Source organism: Pterocles gutturalis, unplaced genomic scaffold, assembly GCF_000699245.1.
Source record: "Pterocles gutturalis isolate BGI_N339 unplaced genomic scaffold, ASM69924v1 scaffold23099, whole genome shotgun sequence".
In the NCBI taxonomy this organism is placed as follows: domain Eukaryota; kingdom Metazoa; phylum Chordata; class Aves; order Pterocliformes; family Pteroclidae; genus Pterocles; species Pterocles gutturalis.
The window spans coordinates 43,899-61,191 of record NW_010136405.1 but is presented as its reverse complement, the minus strand read 5'-3'; the positions used below and the strand labels follow the sequence as shown (position 1 = coordinate 61,191).

At 40.1% G+C, this 17,293-nt stretch overlaps 1 protein-coding gene across 1 annotated transcript in view; it reads left to right on the top strand.

The window, feature by feature from the left end:
- Nucleotides 1–798: 798 nt before the first annotated feature.
- CARD11 (caspase recruitment domain family, member 11) overlaps nt 799–17,293 on the top strand; it is a 40,907-nt gene continuing 24,412 nt past the window's right edge. Inside the window, exon 1 of the mRNA XM_010082299.1 lies at nt 799–1,069. Within this exon, the coding sequence (XP_010080601.1) occupies nt 1,057–1,069 (13 nt within the window). The 5' untranslated portion in view covers nt 799–1,056. The remainder of the gene's footprint in view (nt 1,070–17,293) is intronic.

Below are 17,293 nucleotides of genomic sequence, written 5' to 3'. Positions count from 1 at the left end.
AGGGAGAGGACTGAGTGACATCCCTCTCGTTGGCTTGCCTGGGGAGGAAGGCTCTGGTTGTAGCCCAGCAGGTCAATGTTGGATTTGCCTGTGTAGCCTTAAGCCTGGAGTCCAGCATTACAGCAATACAAGATACTGCGGCTTCTTTATGTCAGCAGAGAATCCCTTTGGAAAATATATTGTTTGAAGTAGCATTCAATTGTAAAATAATCTAGTGCTTGCATAAAGTAAACCTTGTTGGCTACTTTTTTAGCAAAAGCAGCTATTAATAAAATAGATGTTTTCTTGAACGGCCTTTGAAACGCAAAACTCCTTCTGCCTAGAACTGTTCTTGAAACTCTGTTTTGTTTCGTCCTTTCTTTCTTTTTTCTTTCTTGCTTGCTTTCTAGCCCGCGTGTGCATTGAGAAGTGAGGACTGCTGCTTTGCTGTCGGAGAGGCACAGCACCAGTATGGCTGGCATTCAGTGTGTCCCCTTTTGCCTGAGGGAAACATGCACTAAAAGTCTGGAGAACTAGAAGTGAGGCAGTGGAGACAGCCTGCTTTTTCTGTCTGAGCCCGTCGCTGGTGCTGCTGCCAGCTCTGCCCACTGTTCTTCCTGGGGAAGGGGCAAAAGCGCCTCTTTATTTGCTTACAGCGGTACTTCAGGGCTCTGCTGTCACCTGCATGCAGAGTCATTTGCAAACAGGCTGTATCGCTGGGGAGCAGAAATGTGTTTTTTTTAAACCCTAAGCAGATTTATAGTCTGGTTTCCTGTCAGATCTTTGCATTTTCCTTCTCCGCCCCTCCCAGCCTCTGACACACTTTTTCTTACTTTCTGTGTTGCTCTTTGCTCATTCTGACACCGGTGCACTTGCTTCCCTCGTTCCTGATTCTCCCTAAACTTTTGTCACTTTAGGGGCCAGGAGGTGTTTTACTCCTTGCATTTCCTTTACTTTTCAACAGCTGCAGAGCACAAATAACTTCTCCAAGACTCCTGGAAAGACACTGAAAATTGCATGGAGGCGACGTAGGGAGTTTCAGCCTGCAGCAGCTGCAGCGAGACAGCCTGGTCACTCATGAGCACCCAAGGTAAGGAAAGCAGCTCCACCTCTCTGCTGGCTAGGACAGCACTTGACTCTAATCACTACAAATTCTACTTTCACCTTTCACCTTTTTTGTGTTCATTTTCAAGAGTATGTTTCTTTGAAAACAATTGCATCTGCACCTTCCTTGCCCTCAGCAGGTCTCGTGGTACTTTGCATGCACGGATACTTGGAGCTCAGGGTACGGTGAGGTCAATAGGCTGTAGCTCGAGGTACAGACGTCTTCTTAAAGAAAGCATGCACTGGGTAGGAGAGTTGAAATGGAGGTCTAGAGAGGGGAGATGAAAGGATTGGTCATCAGCACTGGTCTCCAGGGAATTTCTGGTTCTATCCATAGTGTGTTGTGCCTTGGCGTTTTTTTAAATCTCTTCATTGGAGATTTATGCTTTCTGTTAACTAATAAAATCTTTCTTCTTTGTCTTTTTTCTCTTTTAATTTGTTCTTCTCACTTCCTTTTTTCTTTTCTCAACCCTAATGTATCTCTTACTATCTTTTACACCATCTTTTTATGCCTGTTTTTCATCAAGCATATTTTCTGTGACAAATGTTCCCCTTGTTCGTCCCTTTCCTTTCCCTCCACCTTCTCTTTCTTGCCTGTGCAATAGACTGTACATCCTCCCCCATGTTCTTAATCTTTCTCTCCTTCCCCTCTGTCAGTTCCTTCTCTGTCTTGTGTTCCCCTTTCCCCTTGCTCCTCTAGCTTCTCTCACACACTCCTACTTCCCACTCCAACCGCTTGGTCACATACACAGCATACTTTGCTGCCCCTGCAAAGTTAATTTTGCACGCACTGTGCTGTTGCCTCTCCACTGGATTGTCCCTGCACACACATGCTGCTTTCCTCTCTGCCCCTTCCATGTATGTGCAGGATTTGCATATTTACAGGTTTGGGGATGCATCTCCAGATACAAGACTTTTATACTTGCACAGCTTCCTTCCAGTTCTCAAACTCGTATTTAGTCAGTCACAACAAATAACCACCGTCATCCTGTCTCTCTGTTTCTTTCTGTCTCGAACAGATTTTTCTACACCTATAACATGCCATAGCTTCCTTTCCACTCAGAAATTCATCTCGCCCTGACTCTGTGTATTCTGTCCCTTCTCTTGCTATCATCCCACTCCTTCCTAAGTCCTTACCACAACTCTTCACCAGGTTTCTCTATCTGTTTTTATCTTGATGTTGCATTCATATTGGGAGGAACTACTCATGCAGATGGTCTTACTCGGTGCTGTCTTAGCATCCCCACTGAGTACCTGTAAGGGAACTGGAGGAAGTATTGCAGTCTCTCAGCTCCTCTTTCCTTTGCAGAATGTGCAGGCTGCAGGAGAGTAGGAGCTAAACTTAATAAAGTTTTAATCTTCCTGCCCCACAGCTGAACTTCTCGTCCGAGACTGGTGTAGTTTTTGTCCTGTTGATTCCTATGGCATTTCAAATCTCAGAGATAGAGGTTCTCAACTCTAATGCTGCAGTGGGACTAACTTTGCTCCTAGGATCTGGAAACAGCTCATTTCTTTTACACCAGATATATTTGTGAGTCACTGAGATCAGGTATGGCTAAAAACTGCATCCAAAGACAATATCTGGTATTATTCCTTGTTTAAGTTTGTAAGCTTTGAGCCGGATATGACAAATGAGTACACTTCTTTGATGAAGCCTTTTAGCCTCACCTTCTTAAGCAGGACTATTGAGACTGAAGATTTATTTCTAGGGATGTTCTAATGTGGGCTTTTGGGGACTGAATAAGGATCACATATTAAACTCAGCTGAATTAATAAGAGAATTATTATGTGGGAGAATTCTCTTAGCGATCTGTCCTGCTCTCTCAAAGTGTCCATCTCCTTATGAGTGAAAGGAGCTTAAATTTTATGTTTGCAATTATAATACATCCTTTCTGATTCAGAGCTAGCAAACTGTGGCCTTTGAGCTGTGAGCATTCTCTTCTGAATACAGAAGCAGGTATATTAAAATATCTTTGTCTTTTGGATCTTGCGAAAAGTCCACAAGCCTAAAACAATAAAATAAGAGAGATTCATTTTATGACTCTTTCTTACTTTGTTACAACTCATCTTGTGATGTGAAAAGTTCTTGTGTTACTTTTAGTTATTCTGCAAAACTTGCATGATGATTTTGTGCTTTGTTTTTTCAGTATTCTGTGCCCTCATTACTGGTTCTTTTTGTAAGACTCTGATATCTCCCAGAAATAAATTGGCTGAGACGTCATCTCTTCTCTCTCTCTCTCCCTCCCTCCTTTTTCTTTTTCATCATGATAGTTGTCTGTATGTTGAGTTAAAAATGGGCATTGTCAAAGTTGGGTTGTGACAGTTGCAAGGGGACCTGGAGTCAGCAATTCTTTTTTGTGCGTGTGTGTCTAGTTTCTTGAGCCATGTGTCTGGCAGAGGAGAAATTTCAGCTGTAAAGAGCCTGGAAACTTTCCATCCTGCCCAGCAAATTGCTGTATTGAGAGGGCCAACCCCAGGACAGAAATTCAGAACCACATTTTTTGACTCCCTGTTCTTATGCGAATAGTTGCTTCCAATTAGATTTAACTCTGTATTAAGAGAAAAAAAACTTTCAACGTGGGTGAAAAGAGAACCTGCATCTGACTGCATGTATCTGTTAAAGGCAATTTGAACCTTCTCTGGAAGGATGCATCCCAAACAACTGGGATATACTGAAAAAATCTGAATGCCATATACCAAATGACCTTGGTTTATATACTGTTGCTTGGTGAAATTTTTAATCAGATATATGGAATGATTGCTCACAGAGGATGAAACTTATTGTTTATTATGCCTATATTCTTGAGAGAGAACAAGCTACCCGCTTTTTAGCAGACGTCTCGACTGTCTCTTTGATATTGAAATGCATGTTTCATGAAATACCAATGTTTTGCTTAGATGTGGTCATTAAGTGATGGTGGAATTTGACCTATGGCAGCTTTCTGTGTAAGTAGCCTCCATAGCAATCTAAACTTAAAAGAACAAGGAATATGGGACCGGGTCTTGTGACTTCCAAACTGGAGGGTAAAATGATAAACCTCACCGAGTTCAGTCAAGTTTTGCCACTGGTATCAGCGAGACATTATGTTTGTCTTGGCTGTTTTGTCTCTGCTGTCTGTAGGAATTTGCATTCTCAGAACACTGTCTGCTTTGCTGAGAATACAGTATCTGCAGTGAATCTGCAATTCCTTTTTCAGAACAAGTGATGGGGTTTTCTCAGGTGTATGTGTAATAAGATTCTCCATCTCCTCCCTTCCTCCAAACTCTCTCTTAAGTGCTGCCCTCACCCTGTAGTCTGGGTCAGTTATTTAATGGCAATGAACATTTTCAGGAAGGCAACCTTTCTACTGTGATTTGTTCAAGGACTCTGGAATTATAATGGTTGCTGTCAAATGTATATAATTGGTCTCTGTGGCATACATCCAACGAGTGATAAAAGCTTCTTTCTCTCTACTTCTTTAGTCTGTATTATCTCCCTATATTACCCTCTCAGTTTTGCTCTGCTCAGTCAAAAGGAGAACACGGTGCCAGTCTGTTTAAAGTGCAATTTGACAAAACAGCAGATCTGCCATACACCCCGTCACGGTGTGTCCCGGCTGCGGGCAGTGGATTGCTCCTTGGCTGGAGGTTTTCACACTGACTTTAGTTAAACATAAAGGTCTCATCTGAACTTTGATTGTGAAAATCTCTCTTCTTTCATAATCTTCTGCCAAATATTTGGGCTCTAGGAATGGCGACAGTTTGTGAGTACCGTGAATTCACATGCTTGCTGATTTAACATGTTACCAGCAGGTAAGGCCTTTGTGCTTTTTTATACAAAAGGCAAACACACAGGGGTTTTTTTCACAGCTCATAAAAGTACATTACTAATAGCACCAAAAGTCGGCAACATGTTGTGCGTTGTCTGCTATCACTGCTGAACATGTAGTGAAGAGAATATTCTTCTTATGTTAGTCCCGCAAAACCTATTTTATCTTTGGTGCTGGATGGGACGTTACTTTCTAATGCTGTCTGCTTCAGTGAATCTCTTTAACAAGTCAAGAGGAAAGAGAAATTTGTCAAATCTCACTGGAAATCTATCAGAAATGTCAAACAAAATGCTATAACATTCTGGTTTTGTCAAAAGGATAAATGTATACATGTACAACTGTGTATGTGATGTTATGTGTAGTAATTGTTGCCTCAGTGAATCTGTGTAAAGTAGTATTAACGGATATGTTTGTTGTGGTCCCTGAGGCCAGTTTGGCCTTACACAGAGATACTTGTTATTTGCCCAAGTCTGATAGTCAGCCCTGGTTTCTGAAGCTCAGGAGAGGATCACAGCTTCAGTGTATCCAATGAGAGGATTCCCACCGGCCTCCTGAGCTCTGGTTGTTTGCTGGCAAATTTTCCTTAGGTTGTAACTGAGGCACTGAAGAGTAAATTTAACATCAGGTTTCTGTTTAAAATGGGATAAAGATTTTTTTTTTCCGTTTGAATGCAGAAAAAGCTGTATGCTAGCAGTACATATGTGGTTATCATTAGCCGTTAATGGATTGTTTCCACTTCATTTTTTACAGCTCTATATGTGTATAAACATTTCTAATCTAGCCGTGCCCATACTTGAAATGAGTATGAGTGTGCTTAATAGGTTGTTACACTTGTCTAATATATTTGAGCACAAAAGTAAGTTTCTCCAGGGTTTGAAACACCATTAAAGAAATGTTTCAAATGCTTCCCTCTGTGAATTCTGAATCCTGAGCAAACTGGGGAAACACCAAAGGTTGCTTCAACTCTTTTTCTAAAGTTCACACCAAATACACTTCATTTCCAAACTACAGTGCAACTGGTGATTAAATCTTTTCTCCTTGATCATGAACTCAAAGATTATCACATTTAGAAAATAATTTGAAGGCTTTTGGCTTATACCATCTCAATTAAAATACCAGTGACATTTACCATTCACTGACCAAACTGATCTGTCGCATGAAGTCTGTGTTTAAAATAACATTTCCTTCCTGGTTGCAGTTTTGCATGGATCCTCTCCAAAGTCTACTGGCACACCCCAGTCTATTACAAGAACAAGTCACAGCATCTATCCAGCAGCTGCTGCCTGCATCTCTATTTCTTGGCTTTTTCTGAATCATAGAATCATTTAGGTTGGAAAAGACCCTTAAGATCATTGAGTCCAACCGTGAACCTGATCCTACCAAGTCCAACACTAAGCTGTGTCCCTGAGCACCACATCAAGGTAGTTGCCATTCCATGTGTTTTTTGTAGTTCATAATGATATAGTTAGTGAGATCGTCAAACTCCTTTCACTAATAACTTGCACTGACTCAAAATATAAAATTCCATAAACCTTTTCCACGTTCTTTACTATTGCTGAGCTGATTTTCTCCTGGTAAATAAGCAAGCTGAAGATCAGACTCCTCTACTACCATACTGCTAGTCTTCCTTCACAGTTCCTGCCAAAACAAGTCAGAATAAGTCTCAACATTTAATTGTTTACGAAGATTTTGGGTGTGTTTCATCCTGCCAGTAACATATTCCTGTATTTCGATTTACATATTTTTCAGGAAGACCCAAGACTAACATGTTTTATTGTAAAAGGTTTAATTTCCTTCTGTCTTTTATTCTCTCATTTTTGCAACTTACACCATGAAAGATATCAATGTGGTATGAAACAAAAAATATTTAAACTTTTGTGTTAGGACAGAAAAGAGTGTTTTTCTTCTCCTTTAGTTGTTAGGAAGAAGTGAGGGAGCACTACATTTCCTGTAAGGCTGGAAACACTGAATCAATTTGGTTTGTTTTTGTTTTAATTTGCAATTATGAGATCTGAGATCTGAAGGAAGAGTGATACCTGGGCATTTTCATATGGAGCGTTACACTGCAGAATGGTGGTTTTGTGGCTTGCCCGTATCCATAGTGAGAGCAGTATCCAGGCAGTTTTACTGGATTAAATGCTACTAACAGCAACTCTTTCACTGAATCACTGAACAACTGGGGTTGCACACCTGGGAGAGTAGTGTCTGGCTCGATAGTTGCTGTAGAAGTCATGTGAGAATACGGTATCAGGAAGGACTGAACTCTTTCACCTGCAAAGAACAACTGGAAAATGCTAGGTCTAAGGCAGAAATGGTCAGAATTTGAATGGCACTTTGAAGGCTGTGACTTTAATGATGGAGATGCAATGCATTGTAGAACTTTGTGCAATGCAGAAAAATGCAAACTCATTGCAACTGCATCATTATAACATGATAACAGTGCATAAATCCAAAGCTATTTGAGCAGGATAGCAGTAGAAATATTGGATGCACACCTGTTAAATAGGATGTCTACAGCTTTCAAGTCACATCAGGGAGTGTACAAGAATTAAAAATTGCCCACCCATAAGTAATAAGGACCAGCACTAATAAAGCCCTTCTCACCCTAGAGGGTGTTGTCATTGAGAGCAACCAAGGGGTGTGCCCACGCAGTTACTCCAAAAGCTTTTCTAGTAATCCAGGAATTATTAATAATTATTTGCTCTCAGGACAGGTCCTGTAAACACTTCCTCCCACACTGACTTGCTATGAACAATTTCAGTGTGAGCATAAGGAGAAAGTACAGTTTTGTGGTTACTGTAGTTCATCAGCCCTTTCAGAGCTCTCCCAAGGTACTTGCCCACTTCTCACCAAGTCCTCTCTTCCGTGATGTTCAGTATTTTGTGCTCCCTCACTGAAGCACCTCATGGAGCAACAGTAGAGCAACACCTGTCCCTGCCTTCACCTCGGGTAACCATCTGTGTTGCTGTGCAGGGAACTGCATCCACGTAACCCTCTCCTACAGGCATGTATGAGCAAAGACAGATCAAGAGCTCCTGTCCTCTCAAGAACACAGTCAAGAGTTCTACCTCCAGCAGACGTAGCTCACAGGAGACAGTATTTCACCCAGTGATGCCAACATCAGTGCTGATGTCAGCCTGGGACATACATTCTAGGAATGCTAATAATGAAAAGGCTAGACACATTTCCTATTTTAAAGAGGCTTTTAAAATTCTTCGTATGCTTCCTTTAAAAAAAGTCCTTTAATCTTTCTGATGTTTGCAGTACCCTGGAGAATAATATGAGTTCTTTTCTCAGTTGATGAGTGTGTTGCTTTGATAGGATTTGAAACACTGACCTGGGCAGCTTATGACAAAACAGGATTTTGAATTGAGATCCAACTTGCTCTGTCTTGCTTCTGATTCTAATCCAGAGTGAACCTAATCTGTTTTTATTTTGTATTTTGCATGATGCTATGTCATGCTAGAGTAATTACTGCCATAGAAGATAGAAGGGCCTTGCCATCAAAGAAGGAAACCTGTGAAGGCAGCACATAATTTTTGAAAGATCTGCGACCTGAGTGGAGGAAAGCAGGAGTTAAGCGGGCTTCTGCATAACAGTTGTTTTGTTTTACGCTTGATGTTCCATCCCTGCGCTTAATTCCTCAGTCTTGTCTTCCATGGTGACTTAGTTAGCAATGAGATGCTAATTAAATTTCATATTTACGATTAGAAAATAAAATCATTGGACCTTTTAAAAAATATTTTTATGAGTTTTGGCTCAGTTAGCTGAGTCAGCAGTACAGATTCTGCAAGGCTGAACTTACTGGCTTTGAAGAAAAACATAAATAGAACAAATAATGATGGAAAAAGAGTCATGTGGCTCATGTGGCTTCTACACTGTATTAATTTTTGACCATAAGAAAAATAATTTTGGTTTTTGTTCCTCATAGAAAGAAATATTGTTAGTCATGTAGAAAGAACCCTTCTTTTATTATGTCTCAGAGGGTTCAAAGCTTAAAATTTCATCTAATTCTTAAAATCTCAATTGTAGTTGGAGACAACAGGCTGAAAAGAGGATGATGCATCAGCAGTGCTTACCATCACCTGTTAGCTAGCAAAATATTTCTTTCATGGATTGAGAAAGGTACTGACACAGTATCTGCCCTCTTCCCTGTGGAATGTGTACTGCTGGAGAGTTTATACAATACTGAGGATCAGAACTACTTCAATACTGCTGCCAGACAGATTTATAGGTGCTCTGTAGAGCACTTTCCTATTCATGTAAAAATTAGCACCTCACGAAGCTTTAAAGGCCCATTTTTCAAATACTTAGCATTTCAAAAATGTTCCAGTTGAAAAAAGATTTTTGAAGGAGCTCAGCTTCAATTTAAGCAGGTAAGGAAGACCTGATTTTAAAAGTGCTTAACACTCAGCAGCTCTGTGATTCATAACGCTATCTTACCCCACAGTCTAAGGCAAGTCTTGCAAAAAACTGGCCATTTATTTTGATGCTTAAATGCCACCTACGCTCTTTGAAAATCTGACCCTAATTACGAGTTGCGCCCTTGAGTGGGAATGAGAAATAGGGGAAATCAATCCTCACGTGTGGGAGCCATTTACCAGTGCTCATATTGCATGTGACCTTACTTCGTACACAAACACAACACCATTTAAAGCAAATGCTTTTCTGCACATTCTGCAAATGCTTTTGTTGTTAGCTTGTGATACTTCATGCTGTGAGGTACAGTTAATGCAGATAGCACATAAGGAATTGTTATGCTTCAGGGCATGAGTTAGGAGAATAAAACAAAACTTGCACTGACTCTTAGCTGGTTACCACCCTTTGTACTGTTAGACATCTTCTAAAGATGGTGCATATAATCATGCAATTCTTGCTTTAGTAGTGTTGATTGTAGATGCTGTTTTAGCGGCAGCTGCCCATGCTTAAAGTCTAGGATGCTCAGAGATGAAGTGTAATTCTAGCATCACTTTACAGTTGTTTTTTTCACAAATATTTATTTCCACAGTCAGCAGAGAATTCAATAAAATTCTCATACTTCTTATGTTGACTCATTCTCAAGAACCACACTCAGGTGAAGATGGAGAGACGGATTTATTACTATTTTAATACTTTACTGCTTTGGTCTTTTTGAAAAATACGTGTTAACCATGAACTGAACTGGACAGAGTTTCCTGATAAGAGCGGAGTTTAGACTCTTCCAATGGTTTGTTAAGTCTTCTGGGATAAGTTTTCCACACAAAAGCTTTATGGCATTTTATTCTATATCATCAGAGCAATGGACTTAGTTATGGAGAAAGCAAAAGCAAATGCTTAATTCCTCCTTGCAATGCTTTGAAGGTAGGAAATATAGAATTGCCGAGTACGTGGTATTATCTCTTCCCCAAGACAGCAAGACAAGGGCATAGAGAGGTGACCACTTACAGAAATGAAGTACAGTCTCCTTAGGTAAAGAATCAGATAATTTGTGCTTTAAATTGCTATAGAAGGGACTTAAAGGAGCCCTCCTGCAGAAAGGAAGGTGAATTGTGTCTCTCTTTTCCAGAAGTGGCTTTCCTGCTCTCAATTGCAGAGGTACAGCAAGGCTTCTTTGGTGACACAGGATTGTTAATGAGCCCCAGCTGTATTATCTGCAGAAAAGGAGCACCTGCTTGAGGTCTCTCAGGTCTCTCCTGCTCCATCCAGAGCACACAGCTCTCTGTGGCTATGAGATACTTCCTCTAAGACTTTCTTCCGCAATGGTTTCAGATTTGAAAGTTGCCCACAACCTCTGTTCAGCAGAAAAGGGAAGTAAGGCAGCCCCCGGCACCTTTCTACCTACTATATATAGATGGTAAGCTTGAGAGAGAGGATGGTGGGTGTATGTTTCTGGAGCTATGTGACACAGTCCCACGACACTGGTACAAGAAGACACAGAGCAAGAAGAAGAGGAGGTGACCAGAATGCAGAAAGTAGAAAAATCTATTCATAAAACAAGTACAGCCATTTCCATGTGAAAGGACAATTCTGATTTCCAGCGGTAAAATAGCGAGCTCCTTCTGATTCCTGGTCAGGTTTTGTCCTTCCTAGGCCAGGCTGCATGTGATCTACTGTAGGTTTATTCTTGTCGAGTGGCATCCCGTTGTCTTCTGTGTGTCTTGTGCTCTGCTGGCGGAGATGCTCATGCAGCTGTAAGCAAGCTTACAAGGATATAAAATTTTGTCAATGATCAGAGCATCAAGGACAATGGCAACCTGCAACTAGGAGTGAAGCTTACTTCTTCCAGTTACTTTGAGGTGGAAAGACTACAGGTACATGTTATGTAAGGCACATGTGTCATTCTTCAAGCCGCAGTCATACTAGCATGTGTGAGGCAGCAGTCTGTTCTTTAAAATTAGGCTCTATTTTAAAGTAATAGTTACAGTGAGGTCACATTTGGAGTAAGGTGTAGATTTCTGTTCTATCTACATGAAGTTGTGCATTTACATAAAATGGACTAAATGTCATCACCCTTAGGAGACTGGACAGTGTTTGATCCACCAGAATATATTGTTAGCAATTAAGAGCTAAACACAAACGGATAAGACCTCACAGAGTTAGGTGGGGAGCTGTTACACCTGTGCATAGTGCATTTAAGATATTTAACTGAATCATATTCTTACACAATCAATGCATGCTGCTGTTATAAAGCAGTAAACAGTCTGCATGTGGGTTATTTTTCATGTGTTTGGAGCAGCATTGTTTGTTAAGGTAGATCTTTATACAAGGGTTATGAGAGTGGGTTTCTAATTTATTCATTTTTGTATGTTGTGTGATTTGACTAACTGTAGGGTTCTTAATATAGGGTTCTGTCTTCTCCTGTCATGCTGTAAAGCCTGCCATGTGAAATGTTATTTCCAAACTTTCTTGGGCCATGGTGCATTACACTGAGATTATCTGACAGTATTCAAGATTGGAGTGTAACCTTTTCTGTCATAAGAATGGCCTATGCATTTACTGTCAGTTGTTGCTGAATTTTGAGACTTAAACTGGAGTGCAGCCCTCCCATCTAATGTGTTCTGCATTGTCCTTTGACTGTTTGGGGATGGCAGCATCACCTTCAAGGAATGATTATCTCACTGCATGGAAGATGTTCTTCTCTAAGTGTTTTCTGTTATTTTTTTAGACTTGCTTAACATAAGAGTTTGTGGAAAGTGTGAATTTTTTTAAATAAACTGACTAAGTAGCAGTTTTGTGTGGGAGAGCTACACTTCCTTGTCTTTTCCTGTTTTATGTGACTCGTTGTATTACTAGAAGTGAAGTGTTAATAACATCGATGAGAAGCAGGCTGTGTGTGCAAGGGTTATGTGAGTTTCACATGTACGTATCACCTAATGAATCTTTGCCCTCACCAGGTTCTTATGTAGCTCCGTCTATGCAAATCCCTTACGAACACTGGCTCTCTGTACCAAAGAACGTGCTGGGTTTTATAACGTGAGCAGACATTTACTGGGACCTGCTCTATGATCATCAAATCCATTTGCATGTTTGGACAACTTGAATTTTTAATTCAAGACTCCTAATTACACAGTACTATGTGCTTGCCCCAGTTGTGCCTCCTCCTTCTCCTAAACTAGTGAGAATCTTATTATCAGTTGTAAAAACAGAGTGAGTCAGTCTCAAGAAAAAATTAACCTGGGACCTAGTAATGACTTCTGAAGAATTTGTTGGGCCAGCATTCTCACGAGCACTCAGCAGCCTGGGGATGACAGCTTCGTTTTTAGATCTTGGCTTTTAGCACACATTAGTTGAAAGGAAATGCTCGTGTCAGTAGTTAATGCTGAATTCATGAAAAAAAGGACAGATATATAAACATATTTGTACTACATTCACACAGTGATTTCTGTTGTCCTCATCATCATCATGCGTAACAGCACGGAGGATGTGCAGATTAAAGCATTTATTAAATGTCAGGCTTTCAGCTCTCCACTGCTACTTTGCAAATCCTTTAAAATAGATGCACTGAATTCCTGTGGTAAATTATTTATTGAAATTATTGTGCCATTATCTTGATTTGCATGCTCAGAACCAACACTGATTTCTAATGTGTCGGGATTTGCGGCAGGGCCTCTCCTATTTATCCTTTCATTTGCTTTACACCCCACATTCCTTCCCTTTGCCTTTATTAAGGCCTTTCCTGTTCTTATCTCTACTTCTTCTGTTCCTCACTTTCATTCTGTCAAGTTCCCCTCTCTCTAACTTTCTTTTTCTTTTCCTGTTCCCTTTTTATATTTCCTTTTCCTGTGTTCCCACCATTTTTCATCCCCAAATCTTTTCTTTCTCTCTCCTCTTCATTTTTTTTTCCATCTGTCATTGCTTACCTCTCTCATTTACTTTCACATATATTATCATTCAATAGTGGTAGTACTAGCACTTTCTGAAATCTGGGTTTCAGATTCTTAAACAATATGGAAAAAGAGAATAACATCCATCTAATCACCAGTGTAGATGTTGCCACCTGAAGGGACACATCTCTTTCCATTGGCCCTAGAGGGAACCTAAGCAGCTAATAGTGGCCAGAAACCAATCTTTAGAGGGTGTTCTAAAGTAGAAGTGTAAACTGGTGGAATGAAGATTTGAACAGACCGTTTTCCATTTGCTAGGAAGGAACTAGATTTCTAAGTTAAACTAGATGCCTAATTCAAATTGGTGAGATGAATCCAGCCTCTAGATTTGCTCCTCTCTCAGTAGTTCTCAGACGATATGTTACTGAGGGAACTAGAAACATCTTCACTGTATGTAGAAAATAGTGAGGCTTAGAAAGATAACAGTCATCAAAACATCAATTAAGCTATTTGCAGAGGAGGATTTTTCCATTTTCTTTGTTTATTATTGGTAATAGATGTTCTATGACCAAATCTGATTGGATGTTGCGTGTTCGAGGTAGCACAATCTGCTGTCGGTTTGCTATTGAGATAAAATTAGTCATTTCCTTCCTGTGTGATAAGAGGATAAGAGCTCTGAAGTTCTAAAGCTGGCAGACTTGAGGAAGACTTAGATTTTAGATATTCTCACCAGATGGAGTGTGAAATGGGAAAGCATAGATCTCAGCCTTCTGTGAATCAGAGACCATTACAGGATCCTAATAAGTATTACTGCATGGGTTAAGGTCTCTTGTAACAATATTTAATTGGGCAACATTCTTGATGTGTAAATAGTTTTTTCCTCCAGAAAGTGATAGGTATTTTATAGAATTTCAAATGCCATTTCAGAAGCAGACAAAAACTACATGTAATAAGTGTGGAATTCAGTGCAAGGACTGTTCAGTTCTTGAGCAATTCTATCCTGCAATATTGAAAAACTTGTGTATCTTTGTTGAATACAGTGGTTTTTGGTGTAGGTGATACTAAGCAAACCATTGGGTGTACTGACTAAAAATACTAATAATTGATCCATGCTTTATGTATGCATTACTCTTGCTTTTTTTCTGAGATTGAGTTTTATATGGATCTGTTCTTAGGAGAGTAAATAAAGGCAAGGGAAGAGATAATTAAAGAGAGTTCCCGTAGTATTAATTCTTCTGGCCCTCTTCTGTCAGGACAGGAATAATGATTAGAGACAAATCTCTGATTTATTCTGTTACTTTCTTTTTTTCATAGACCAGAGATACTCAATAAGAGTAACATAATAGAATTCCTCATTTCTTTTTCTCTCTCTTGGTTGTTGTTGAGCTAACAGTTATGAAAATGAGGGAAATTTTCTTTCCCTCTTCTGCTTTTTAGAAGCAAGATGAATATGCCTGCAGAGCCCTTGGAATCAGTTAGGGTACTTTCCCTCTTCTGCTTTTTAGAAGCAAGACGAATATGCCTCCAGAGCCCTTGGAATCAGTTAGGGCGTTTGTTTTGGTTTTCTCTGACTCTCTTCTGTTCAGAAGATAGGAGTAGTATTTCCGACTATGGCTCTCATCTGGCTTCACTGGAGATCCAGCTTTACCTCACTGAAGCCTGGCAAGTCTACTAGTGTTTGGGGGGGTTTTGTAGGTTGTGTGTAACAGGAGATTGAGTCAATGGAACTGAAGAGAATAAGTTTGTGCTAAAATAATCCTATTCTTTGTTTAAAGCTTCCTGCTCTTCTATTACCTTGTTATCTCTTATTCTGTATTTTTCTATTTTGTCGAAACTGTGGCACTCAGTAAGCTGGTTGAATCTTTTGTATAAAGAGGGGGTTCTGATATACACAGAATGGTTCTTTCCATATACAGCCACTGTGACCTGAACCAGAAATTCAGCCAGTCCATTCAGCAGTGCTGCTGGCTTCAGAAAGTATAGAGCTCTCCTGTCCTTAAGCAAAGGAATATAATTTCCTTATCATACTTTAAACTGTGAGTTTCCTCTAAAATGAAAAATAGCTCTAAATCCCTTTGTGGTTTTGTGGTTCTCTGATATTGCAAAGCTGCACGTATCCATGCAAGCAGCTTTTGAGCAAATCACCCTGTTGTTACACTTTATCATGTGCGGTGCTCTGCCAGCTTGAGGGAGAAAGGGTATTGCCCCGTGAAATCTAGAGATGTGCATCGAAAGAGGATGTAATACAATACCCTCAAAATGTTGACGATAATTATATACACAGTTTCAAAGTGCTATTTTCATCTTTTTTTTTTTTCAGTGTGTTAATTTATATGTAATCCTTTCCTGGTTTATAGATATGTATTTAACATAAACTTCTGTTCTTAGTAACTTACGATGTGCACAAACATTTTGTGTGTTGTGGTTTCTTTTTCAATACTGCCAGTCTGTGAACATCTGTGACAAATGCAGAAGTCCAAAACACTAAAATAGATCACTTCTTCCAAAAGAAGCTTCCTCCTGCTTCTCAGTATGAGGACAATACCCTTTCTTCATATTTCACAAAGGAGTTATCAAGAAATCAGAAAACCTAGCTGAAGCACGCATTTGCAGTGTGCTCCATAGCGATTCCTCAGTATCGACAGGCTGACAGGAATTCAGAGCCAGGGAATGCAAATAATTAAATGGCTGAAGGGTTAATTTCTGCACCATCATGGAATGAATCACAAAAAAAATGAAGCTTTAGATGTAACCTGGTGATGAGAACTTTATAGAGCCCCTGGTTCTGAAGCCTGCAGGCTTTATTCCCTTGATCAGTGGAGAGCATCACTGACATATGAAAGTGCGGAGTCTGAGTGAGAACAGAGAAGGGCTTTAACTGCAAGGTGATTTGTTCAGTTGAAAAATATAACAGAAACATAGCAAACACACAGAAAGATTCATTTGTGTGTAACAGCCAGGAGAAGGATAGTCCCCGAGAGAGAAAAGGAGATGAGGGGAGTAGAGTGTTTCTTTTAATGTAAAAAGGGATTCTCTCTTTTATTTGTCTGCATCTACAGAGACCTTTGAAATAGATGGATACCTGAGATTATGACTGGATTAAGATCTCCTGCAGTTAAAAGCTATGTTGTGTACTAACTACTGAAAGGAGCGGCAGGAGAGCAATTTTTTAGCTGTTGTAGCAATTCTTATTTCTTTTTGGTTATTGTCTGTTGCAGTCAGTCCAAGCCTGGGACTTCACACCTGTGATGGACGCCACAGTATTTCTATGACATGTCACAGCTTCTGAGTGTGTTAGGTTACGACTCAAGAGGTGGTGGAATCAGAAACTAGATCATGGTAATGAAGTTTGGACGAAATAAGTGATGACACACTTGGAGACTTTTTACATCTGTAATCTTTAATGTTATAAGTGAAAACAACTTTTCTGCAATATCATCACGGGAAGGAAGGACAGGAGCAGGGAATAGTCTTTTAAACACCTAGACAATGCACGTGCTGCTGAAAATCTTGTAAAACTAAAGCCACTAATACAATGCCTTTATTGGTTTCCCAGCTGTCACATCTGGGTGTTGCTGTACTAACACCAGCCACCCATTGCTATTGTCTCTGGAATAGCCCCAGGAGACAGTGGAGCTACCTGGGGTTGTGCTCTTAGACCACTTTGGCCAAAGACACACAAGAGAGGCAATACCCCAAGCTCTAGGAAAGAGAGGATTGCTCCCTGTTCCTCAGCAGTAATCCCTGAGAGGCGATGAGCAACAGCACAGCGAGCTAGGAGACAGCTTAGCTCTGCTCCTCGTTGGGCATTTCCAGGGTGGAAACCCCAAGAAGAAAGCAAAAGGAAGATTCTGAAATTCCTACATGGCACTGAGGGACCAATCCACTAACTGTTGTTTCTAAGGGCTTGCTCCTGATAATAGACTGTGCTTAACAGGAGTTTGCCACCAGAAATCTCCTTTTAAAATTCTTAGCCACGCGTGTAATATACTTACTACTTTCCCATTAAAAATTATGTCCCCAAAATAACAGTATGGATGTACTATGTCCATGCACAAGGGACTATTTGATAAAGGTGTTCTTAATGTCAGGTAAAAA